An 11,599-nucleotide genomic window follows, 5' to 3' on the forward strand; every position below is an offset into this window, starting at 1 on the left:
GAGCCTTGGAGCACTTTTGATAGAGACTGACCACTGCAGACCGGGAACACCCCACAAGAGCTGCAGTTTTGGAGATGCTCTGACCCAGTCGTCTAGGCATCACAATGTGGCCCTTGTTAAACTCAAAGCTCAAATCCTTACGCTTGTTACCATCTGAATGTAACCATGTCATGTCAACAATAGAAAAGTCAGCCAGCTGTTTATGATTGTTTATTATTGTAAACGTGTCCCTCAAATCGCATTGGTGTATTCAATTCTTGGTGAAATCACAGTTACCTATTGAACACATAAGCAGAAGATTACACACCCAATTCACTCGGTTAATGGAAAGAAAATAATATTTATGTAAGCCAAAACAGTACGGATGGATTTGAGCGTTTCTTTAGAAAATGAATAACCTTTATCATGATGTTGTCACCATAGATCACGTTCATCAGATTTCCGTCTTGTTATAAAATAAAGAATCTTACCGCAGAAGGAAATGAGGTTTGGTAGTTTCCAGTGAAACTAATTGTTATGTCATGGTGTCTTGATGTTGAATATGTCATAAAACATGATCTTAACCTTACAGGCTAAAAATAGACGGCATTGTGCTTCACAGGAATGCTGATAATCATCTTGTCAGGTTTTAATGGATTGATGTGAACACTAATATTAGTTGAACCATTATTTAGCATTTAATTTCTGCATGTGTAATGCAATCACAGAAATGATTACTGACAGCTGCACATTTACTCTGCATGAAAGGCGAAATCAAACCGATATCTAATGTGTTTGAAATCATATCTCTTTCTTAGCTAAAGGTGTATGAGGATGATTTTCGCAAGGAACGCTCAGACAAACAGATTCTCCAGAGACTGCTGATGAAAAAATCTCCAGCCGAGAAAGATCCGGTTCTGGTGCATCGCTGCAACAACGAGCAGGACCGGCCCAGGACAGACAGGCGGAAGCACCGGGAAGAGCAGCGGGGGGGATACGTGTGTCCCAAACACTGTGAACATCACGGCCAGCTGGACTTCCCCTGAACACTGACACGCACTGATTCAGCATATTAAACAGAAGGAAACAAGCTATTTTCTATCTTTAAACTGCTATATTTATTCTTATTTGTTATTGTATTATCCTTGTATATTCTTGAAAGGCTTGTGTTTGTACAGTGACTGTGTGGAAACTGTGCACATGTGTATAGTTTTAATATGAAACAATCTGAACCAGTTCAATGGCTGAAAGCATGAAACTCAAACAATCCTTGTCAGTAAATATTTTAATAGCCTATCTGTTTTGTCCAGTTAATGTGTCAGCAAATAGACCTTTTCTTAATACATTACTAACAGGAAACAACTTCAGATGTTTTTGCACTTTGACCATAAGGAAAGCCGAGGCCATTGGAATTTCCTACATTTGCTGGATTTTTCCAGGATATTTGCTCAGTTGTATCAGTCAACTCCCCCCAAACAAATCAAAGTGCAATTGACACTAGAATACAAATAACAAATACAATTGATTATTCAAAAAGTTAAAAGTATAAAATTGTAAATAAATGATGAAAAAGAAAACAGGATATGAATGATGATTCATTTAAATGAAAAGTTGTCTCTCATCCAGTAATGCCCATCTTTGTACTTGTTAGGTCAGGCATTGTTTTTGTTTATTTGATTATAAAATTATAACCCATTATAATTGTCTCTTATAATTACTCTGAAATGTTCAGCTATATTGTTTCAATAAAATATACATTAACAATGAATAATTTAATAAATTACAAGTATATTTTAAATATATAGGTACACACACATACAGTTACGGTCAGAATTATTGGCACAAATATGATCAAAGATGTCTGTAAAAATAAATCTGCATCGTTTATCCTTTTGATTTATCATTCAAAACATTCGCAAAAATCGAACCTTTCATTGAAGTGAAACAATTGAAAGTGGGAGGAAAATCGAATTATGAAATAAATGTTTTTCTCCTAAACACTTGTGGCCACAATTATTGGCACCCCTAGAAATCTTATATAGTAAAATATCTATGAAGCATATTCCCATTAGTACTTACAGTAGCACACCAGGGTGACTAGAAACATAAACATTCTCAGGCTATGACATCTTGTTCCACAGGAGTTTAAATATGAGGAAATATTGTTTCACAAAATAGAAAGTGTTTGTAAGAAAAGAGCTAAAGCATTAACGATCCCCATATCCATCATCAGGGCAATAATTAAGAAGTTCTGATCAACATTTCCAATCTAGGAAATGTTTTGAATCTGAACACCCTGGTGTGCTATCTTACAGTAGGGTGACTAGAATCATAAACTTTGTCAGGCTATGACGTCTTGTTCCACAGGAGTTTAAATATGAGGAAACACAAAGGTCAAATTTCCTTAATCATCATCACAATTAGCAAAACCAATTGTTTCACAAAATAGAAAGTGTTTAGCTAAAGCATTAACGATCCCCATATCCATCATCAGGTAAGAAGTTCTGATCAACATTTCCAATATAGGAAATGTTATGAATCTGTCAGGAAGAGGACGTGTGTCTATATCGTCCTAAAGCACGAGAGGAGGAGAGTTTGAGCGGACAAAGACTCTCTAAGGGTCACAGATGGAGAATTACAGAGATTAGTTGAGTCTTGGGGTCAGAAAGCCTAAAAAAAATTGAACAACCTCTTCATCAGCACATGTTGTTTGGGAGGGTTACAAGAGAAAATCCTCACTCATCCAAAAACAATCTCCAGTATATTCAGTGTTCAGACACGACTGGACCTTCAAAAGGGACCGGGTTCTGTGGTCAGATCAAACTACAGTAAGAGCACCAGATGTGTTTGGTGCAAACAAAAAAAAAACCCATGCCCATGGTTAAAATACAGCTGGATCTTTAGCGTTTGGACCTATTTTTTGGTGGAGGTCCTGGACATCTTGTTCAGATTCTTGGTATCATGGATTCAAATACCAACAGATAAAAAATCAAAACTTTATGCCTCTGCTAGAAATCTGATAATAGGCCCAATCAATGACCCAAAACAAACATCAAAATCAACACAATAATCTAATAATGTCTGAGCATAAAATGAAGCTTCTGCCATGGCCGTCCCACTCCTGACCTGAACCCTATAGAAAATGAGTGATGAACTGAAGAGAAGAGCTGGGAATCTGAAGGATCTGGAGAGATTCTGTATGAAGGAATGATCTCTGATCTCCAAACCCATCAGGCATTATAGGAGACGACTCAGAGTTTTTATCAAAAGAAGGTTGCAAAAAGTATTTAATAAATGTCTGGCATTAAATTTGGCCGGCGTGTTTTGGAGAAAAGCATTTAGTTCATAATGTGATTTACCCCTGACTTTTAAATATTTTACTTCAATGAAAGGATCGATTTTTTGTGAATTTTTTGAATGAAAGATTAAAAAACAGCCATGGGTGCCAATAATTCTGACCATGAATTTATATACACTCTATATTTAATCTTCGTTGGTTTTAATGAAACATTTATGGACAAGGAATATTCATTACTGCTAGAAGGTTCATTCTATTGTTTCCTCTTCAAAAATGTCTTTAAAAACTGGAATAAGTTGTACGTAAATTTAAGAGAAAAAAAACAATAATGCTATAAATGTTAACGCATTTTAGAATTAGACGTTTAGAAGTAGAAATATTTTACAATTTTACAATTTGTATTTTAATAAATATTTGATGCCATTATTTTGTTCACCTTTAGACAAGGTCAGGGTGATTTAAAAAGATAAAAACTATCTAAGTAGCTTCATATATAGTGCAATATATATAGTAAATAACTATGGGTATGAGATGTATACTCTCTAAGTGATCATATTTTAATAAATGATTTCATAATAGATCAGGTGACATCACGTTCAGAACGTGCTGAGAGATGACAGCTTTCCATTGTGTTTTTGTGAGTAATGTCTATAGTTACAGAAACACAAAAAACAATCTTACACACAAAAGGAAATGTTTTTGGGACCTCCTTGAATTTCCCAGCATCATCAGCTTTCAGCATATTTCACATTTAATGCTGACACACCTTAGGTTATTTTGAAAAGGGTTGTTAAAAATATATCCCTATTTCTTTTTCCTGGAGTCTAAAATAGGTATGTATGATGTTGTAATGTAGGAGGAGCCTAATTCTCATATGATTATAAATACACACAGTTTTAAGGCAAAGAGCATAACACCTCAGAAAGCAACAGCCTGAACAGCAGAGAGCAGGTATTGCTGATCTTGATTTCATGCATGGTGGTTAAATACAACTTTTTTTTTATACGTGTATGTGTTTTTTCTCCAGCTTGGACCAAGACTCAGCGCAAAGAAACCAACAGCTTTCAGACTCAGGTGTGTGTTTCTTGTTGGCTCAATGAACTTTAACACTAAAAATGAGTGTATTACTAGACAGATGGCATCTTTTAACTGAACTGCTAACTGTGGCTCACCTCCACCCTTATGTGCTTAAGAGTAACATGTACTTCCCATTTAATTGCTCATGGACCATTGCCTTCAGACACTATAGTACTCTCTGTTCCTGCATAAACAACCCAGAATAAATTTGCAGTGAATAAGTGAGGAGGTGCAAGGCCAAGACAAGGAGGTTTTCAGAGGTCGAAAAAGGAAATGCCAGACTGAGCATGGACCCAAAGTTTAATACCCATATTTCTCTCTCCCAACACACCGCTCTGTACCACAGGTTATAAAAACAGGTCTCCCTGTGGAGTTTGCACCGCTGAGTTTAAGCCAAGCCATTCCGAAGCAGACCAGCCGAAGTTTCACTGCCTTTTCAGACATGAGCATAAACGTGGCTGAGATTCAGGCCCAGTACGAGCAGCTGGGGTATCTGTCGGCTCTTCCTATCCTGAGTCCAGAAGAGCTGCAGCAGGCCCGAGATGCCTTCGCTGAGCTGGAGAGAAAACATGGTGAGGTTCAGTGGAACGGCTGCATTCATGCGCTTTGGCTTTGGAAATGAAATAACCCAAGTATTCTTTTACAGGTAAAGAATACACCGGTTACAGCCTTCATAATATCCACAAGGAGTACGACTGGGTGATGGCCCTCGGCAAGCACCCTAGGCTCCTCGAGGTGGTCACTGCGGTCCTGGGGCCGGACGTCATCCTGCTTGACTCCAGATTCATTTGTAAATATCCAGTGCGAAAGCCAGAAAGCAATGGCGTCATCCAGTTAAGCAATGAGAAGATGGAAGGAATGCCATTTGTGGCCTGGCACCAGGACATGACGTAAGCACCGTTCCACATAATAAAATGGTGTTTTTGGTTTTCTATTGGCTCAGGTATCATCATGTGTTGGTCTTTAGGTACTGGGGTTTTGATGGTGGCCCTGTCCTGTCTGTCTGGCTTGCCCTTGATGACTCGCATGAGGACAATGGAGCACTGCAGGTTATTCCAGGTACAAACACTGCTCTATGTGCCTGGCTTGCATGATTAATCGAAATTAACAAGGCTGTGATTTTTTTAATGCGCAGCTTGTTAGTGAAGCTCTGTGATCAGTAGTAAATACTGCTCCATCTGAAAGCCAGAGGGCACTCTCGCGCAGAAACTCAAATACACCCCGCAGAAGTACAATAACGCACGTCATTCCAGGAAATCCCCCTTGGCATCATACTATCGCTGTAGCTGAATAAACAGATTTGATTGATTAAACATGATTAATAAACACACGACTGCAACAGTATATGGTTTATCTGAGTTCCTTCTCTGGTATTTTAATAAAGTATATTTATACTTCAACGCTAATCAATATAGCCTTTATCATTGTATAGAATACTATGAAATAATATGTTGATTTCATAATCGCACTAAGCCACTAAGGTTTGAGCGCGATTTCAGGTTAATTGCGATGAATCGTCCAGCCCTACTGGTTTGTCATGCAAAGTGTCTAAATCGGCCTTATTTATCCAACAGGAAGTCACCACTCTGGTCTTCTGCCCCATCTCCAATCACAACGAGTTGGGAATATGCTGAGTGTCAATCAAGAGATCCCAGAGGAGCTGGTGCAGGCAGAGAAGGCCCTCTTATGCCCCCTTCAAGCTGGTCAGATGTCTGTGAGTATGAATATGTCTTTTATGTGTTTCTCTGGCAGTGACAGAAGGCAGGTACACTACCCGTCAAGGTTACACTTTATTTTTATGGTCCACTTCACTAACTATAATTTGCAACCACTTGTCAACTACCAGTCATTAGAGTATTTGTAGACTGTTAGGTAGGGTTCGGATTTGTAGAATAAGTTGACATGTTGTTGCAAAGTTACTAATAGTCAGTCTCAAGTCTCAAAGCTGCTACAGGGAAGATACCGACAATTGTACAGCTAAGAAGCGGATCAGACAGGAAACCAGACGTTCAATTTACAGCTGCTATTGCGTTAACCATAAGGTGGAGTTTAATTTAAGAATGTCCCAAGCATTTATTTGTCTGAATTCTGTTCCCACACAGGTCCATGATGGATTTCTGGTCCATGCCAGCGATCCCAACACATCTGATAGGAGGCGCTGTGGCTACGTCATCCGATATGTCCCTACATGTGCTTATCCAATCCAGGTAAAAATCTCTCTCAGTTTACAAAATGATGACACTCCACATACAGATATTTAGCAGTTAAGAGCATAAATATGTGTTTTCCTGACAGGACCCTGAGCGTCCCAGGAGTTTTCCTGCTACAGTGCTGGTCAGCGGTTTTGACAAATACAACCATTTCTCCTCCAAACTGTGACCGGCTTACACTGAACTCTTTATTTAAGACATGGATGCTTTGGCTATAGGAACCAATTAATCTCTAACTGTGTGTGTCCCCTCGAACGAACATAGTATGTTTAACTCTTATTTATATTATTTGTATTATAAACAGTTGTTGACGATAAAAGTATCATTTGAAAGATTTCCGATGCAATATTTACATGGCTATAGCAGTGTAATTATTCAAACTTTGGGTGTGTACTGTATCTTTCAGGCTTTTCTGGAAATCATGTGTCATGGGATGTTATTATCTAATGTGACTGAACTGTCACATTTTGAACATGTAACTGATCTGAAATAATAAATTGTTCAATATTACCTCTGGGTGTTTAAGTCATTTGCAACTTATTTAACAAATCTTGGTCAAAAATCACAGATCATAAACTGAAGTATTCCCCATGTGGTATCAAGAGACATGGTCTGTGTCTAGATCTCATGACTTTCTGTCTTGCTCTGGATCTAGATTTATCATCTCAAATTAGATTATATTCTGAATCCGATAATAATGGGGTTATTATCGGATTCACTAGTCTAATCTTTTGTGTCATGGAGCCATTGGGCCAATGAATAGGGTAATTGTAGACATTGAAAATAAGGTCGAAACTACATGGGTTTGGGTATCTGAAGTGGAATTGTGGTTTTGCATTGGTAAAAACTATCGTTGGAAACCAGCAGCAGTTTCTTTGTTTTCTATTTCTTCATGATCACTTGAAGCAGTCAATATTGCTCACGTAATTTATGCAGTAGAGAGCGGGGAGTGTTGTAATACAGTCAGAAAAGAGCTCTGATGATGTCTTCAATATCATAACTCCCATCACAGGAGGTGTGGCATGTGGGTCATTCAATAATTTTGCATTTCAAAATGTTATGGAGAAAAACTGTTCACTAACAGAAATTATATGATTCAAAAAAAAAAAATCTTTATAGCATTGTTTGTCAACTCTGTTACAGACAAATCAGGTTACATTTTACCCTACCTTGGTAACGGAGTCTGATAACTTTGATAACTTTTTAGCCCAAAACTCCACTTGCTAGCATAAATGCTAAGAGCACATGGCACTAATGAAATCATGATTAAAACACTTTGAACAACCCACTGTGTGATCAGTGATACATTCTGATGTCTTCCTTTTGAAATTGTGGGAACAATTGGGACGTTTTACAACATAACTCTTGGTGTAAGAACTTTTTAGATAAAAATATTTTCTCAGAGAGAGCACAAACACACACCTTTCAATGCCTCAGATCTTATTAGTGAAGGAATCATTTCCTGTATCGTACATAGTTGAGGGAGATCATTTGTAATATGCATCCAATGGAGGGACTTGGCATGAACAGACTTGACGACAGACTTAGACTTGTCAAACTCACCACCAACGGGTTACACGATCAATATCAGACAAAGACACATGGCATACATGAGGGCTTAAATACACAGAGACTAATGACAAGACAAGGGACACCTGTGAACAATGATCAGACAATGAACCGATGACAGAACATGACAAGATCACATGAGGGCATGGGAATCACATGACAAACCAGGAAGTGCATGCCAGTGAACAAAGCAAACTATGGCCCTGTCCCAAATGGCACCCTAAACCCTCACGGTCTTCCTCTGAGTCTGTACTTTCATGACATAATGCCGCTTTGACTGCCGGGAAGAAGTCAACTGCGTAGCTCGCACCAGTGCGGGCTCGGCAGAAGTGCACATCGAGGGCGCATATCGACCTCAAAGGGGGCGCACGCGAGCACCCTTCTGAGACCTAAAATTGACACCCTGCATTGACACCTAAGAAACAAGACAGTGAACATGGCTGTGAACATGACAAACTCAAAAACATTAACATGAAACACCCCAAAACACCCTGTGACAATTCCACCAATTTAAATGCAAAGTATGGTACAGTAACAGATTTGACACAATATTTATGTTATTAGTTATTTTAAAACAATTTAATATTGTAAAGTTAGGTAAAAGACTATTTAGGGCTTTTATAAATAAAATAAATTAAATATTACCAAAAGAAAAGAAAAATGATGCATGATGGAAAAATTCGGACGGGAAGAAATCATGATTTTCCGATATATAAGACACTTTTTACAGAAAATATTATATTGTTATGGCCTGTAACATCTTGTGATCCATGACAATGAGTAAAAAATATAACCATTTGAAAAAAGCAGGAGGAAAAAAAAGACTTTTGACACCAAATGTACTTGGACTTATAGAATCACCCATGTGACTGTGACCAACATTTTAGATATTTTGACCACTTTCATTTTCAGGAAAGATAGTAAAAATGTTTTGCCTAGCAATAATTTTATTGTATATACAATTGTTTGACTTGCATAAACTAAAGTAGCCGTTTCTCTAGTTTAATTTGATGCTTTGCATTCATGCTAACTTCAAACCCACATGCTAAAACAGTTAGCTATGTTAAAGGCTGCTTGAGGTGGGGATAGTTGTTTAAATTAAACATTAAAAATGTTTAAAATGCTACAACCAACCCCTTACAATGATTCCAATGAGTGCAGTTATTCGGGTTGTCGTTCCACTGCTATGCGAACGACACTCAAGTGTATGTACCCCTAAAACCAACGATTAATGGGCTGGAATCACTGAGGGCCTGCCTAATTGATATACAAGCATGGTTATCTTTACATTTTCTTAATTTTAATGAAAGTAAAACTGAAATAATAATTTTTGGCTCATCTGATCTTTGTCAAATGTCCCTAGGAAATGTAACACTTTCTGCAAAGCCCTGGGTAAAGAACTTGGGTTTTGTTTTTTGTTGTTTTTCAAGTTGGCGTGCTCAGTTGGGGTCTTGGGGACACTAAATTTTTCAACTAAACATTGAAATAAATCTAATTAATAAACTAAATTAACCATATAAACTAAATTACTGATCTAATTATTGATCTAAAGCCCACACTGTCACTGTATGATAATTGAAATGAACTGATAACATCAGCGTTTTCTCCAGAATGGCTACACAGCTGAATAAAATTATGCTGCATTATTTTCCTGTTTAACACTGTAAAGCTGCTTTGAAACAATCTACATTGTTAAAAGCGCTATATAAATAAAGTTGACTTGACTTGTTTTTGACAATGGTCTCAAATTTGAAAAGCAGATAAACGCAGTGGTCAAATACTGTTTTTTCCAGCTCCGTCTTTAAGCTAAAGTAAAACCGGTTTTATCTTTTAATAACTTTGGAAGAGTAATTCATGCATTTTTGACATCAAGGCTAGATTATTGTAATTAACTGTACTATGGGATTAGCCAATCCGCTTCATCCCGGATACAGATGGTACAAAATGCGGCGGCAAGACTCATGACTTCAGTGATGCCAGTAACGCGTTACTTAGTATCGGACTACTTTTTTCCAGTAACGAGTAATCTAACGTTACTATTTCCAAACCAGTAATCAGATTAAAGTAATTTATCCAAGTCACTGTGAGTTACTATTTTTGTCATTTTCCTTATTAAAAATATATATTTTTGCTTTTTTCTTGCGTCCCGGGGAGAGTATTTATGTGAAGTGAAGTCAAGAAAAATTTCAACTTAAAATGTCAGGAGATACATTTTTGAACGTTACTGTTAAAAATGCACTTCCAATAAAGTGAGTGTTGGCAAAAATGGTTGTCATTTTTATGTTGAGGCGGCAGGGGTGTTGTTGGCAACTGCTGAATGTAACTAATAAAGTAATTTGTAATCTAACTTAGTTACTTTTAAAATCAAGTAATCTGTAGGAGTAATCAGTAATCAGATTACTTTTTCAAAGTAACTGTGGCAACACTGTCTGACTTGTACAAAAAAACGAGACCATATTACCCAAGTACTACGCTCTCTGCACTGGTTACCAGTACGATACCGTGTTGATTTTAAAATTCTGCTCTAGGTTTTTAAATCTTTAAATGGTTTGGCCCCCCGTACCTTACCGATTTACTGACAGAACATCGTCCAGCTAGGTCTCTCCAGTCGTCAAATCAGAGATTGCTACGTATTCCGAAATCAAAGCTGAAAAGTAGAGGTGAACGTGCTTTTTCAGTGGCTGCTCCCAGATTGTGGAATGCGTTACCCTTAAGTATTAGATCTGCACCGTCCATATCTGTTTTAAATCTAGGCTAAAAACGTACCTTTTTGAACAAGCATATAGCCAATAGTATATTGTATTGTGATAGAAATAAAAGTGAAATTGACAATCACATCCTCTGTTAGGGGCAAAGTCACGAGAGTGTTTTGTTGCACATCAAGGGATTTATGTGGTAAATATGTTTCCATCTTAGTTTATTCACGTCTTCTTATCGGATAGTCTCCATTCTCCAGGAAGTGGCTGAATCCGTGAGAGCTCGTCGGCTGCACGGTTCAGGTCTCCCGGGATGTGGACAGCACGAAGGGACCTCAGGTGCTTCTGACTCCATAAAACGAGATGGCGGGCGAGTTGAGACATACGGCAGGAGCGTAGACCGCCCTGGTGGTTGATGTACGCTACTGTGGCCGTGTTGTCTGTCCGGACTAGTACGTGTTGACCCCTCAGCAACGCTCGGAAGCGGTGTAGGGCGAACCGTACTGCCAGCAACTCGAGGCAATTGACGTGCAGAAGGCGCTGGGGTCCTATCCAGGAGCCCGCGGCGGAGGCATCTGTTGATACAACATCATGCCTGGAAACTCGTTCTAAGGACACTCCGGTTCGACCACGGGTTGAGCGTCTGTAAGCAGGCCAGAGTCACTTGTACCCGGAGCGTGCCAGACCGCCATGCCCATCTCGGGACTCGAACGCGTAGCCAGTGCTGAAGCGGTCTCATATGAAGCAATCCGAGCGGCATTACCGCGGCT

At 38.5% G+C, this 11,599-nt stretch overlaps 2 protein-coding genes across 2 annotated transcripts in view; both read left to right on the top strand.

Annotated features, from left to right (window-relative positions):
* Positions 1-1,974, top strand: part of LOC307140274 (uncharacterized protein) — a 34,205-nt gene extending 32,231 nt beyond the window's left edge. The window contains exon 7 of the mRNA XM_079839649.1: positions 798-1,974. Within this exon, the coding sequence (XP_079695775.1) occupies positions 798-1,025 (228 nt within the window). The 3' untranslated portion in view covers positions 1,026-1,974. The remainder of the gene's footprint in view (positions 1-797) is intronic.
* Positions 1,975-4,193: 2,219 nt separating this feature from the next.
* On the top strand, positions 4,194-7,073 carry LOC307139803 (L-threonyl-[L-threonyl-carrier protein] 4-chlorinase). The gene is made up of 8 exons (XM_079838902.1): positions 4,194-4,228; positions 4,305-4,351; positions 4,701-4,926; positions 5,001-5,244; positions 5,322-5,413; positions 5,929-6,068; positions 6,457-6,561; positions 6,650-7,073. The coding sequence occupies exons 3-8, from the start codon at positions 4,797-4,799 to the stop codon at positions 6,731-6,733; spliced, it is 795 nt and encodes a 264-aa protein (XP_079695028.1). The 5' UTR covers positions 4,194-4,228; positions 4,305-4,351; positions 4,701-4,796; the 3' UTR covers positions 6,734-7,073.
* The last annotated feature ends 4,526 nt before the right edge of the window (positions 7,074-11,599 follow it).

The sequence above is a fragment of the Gobio gobio genome, assembly GCF_949357685.1.
Source record: "Gobio gobio genome assembly, chromosome: 16".
Taxonomy (NCBI): domain Eukaryota; kingdom Metazoa; phylum Chordata; class Actinopteri; order Cypriniformes; family Gobionidae; genus Gobio; species Gobio gobio.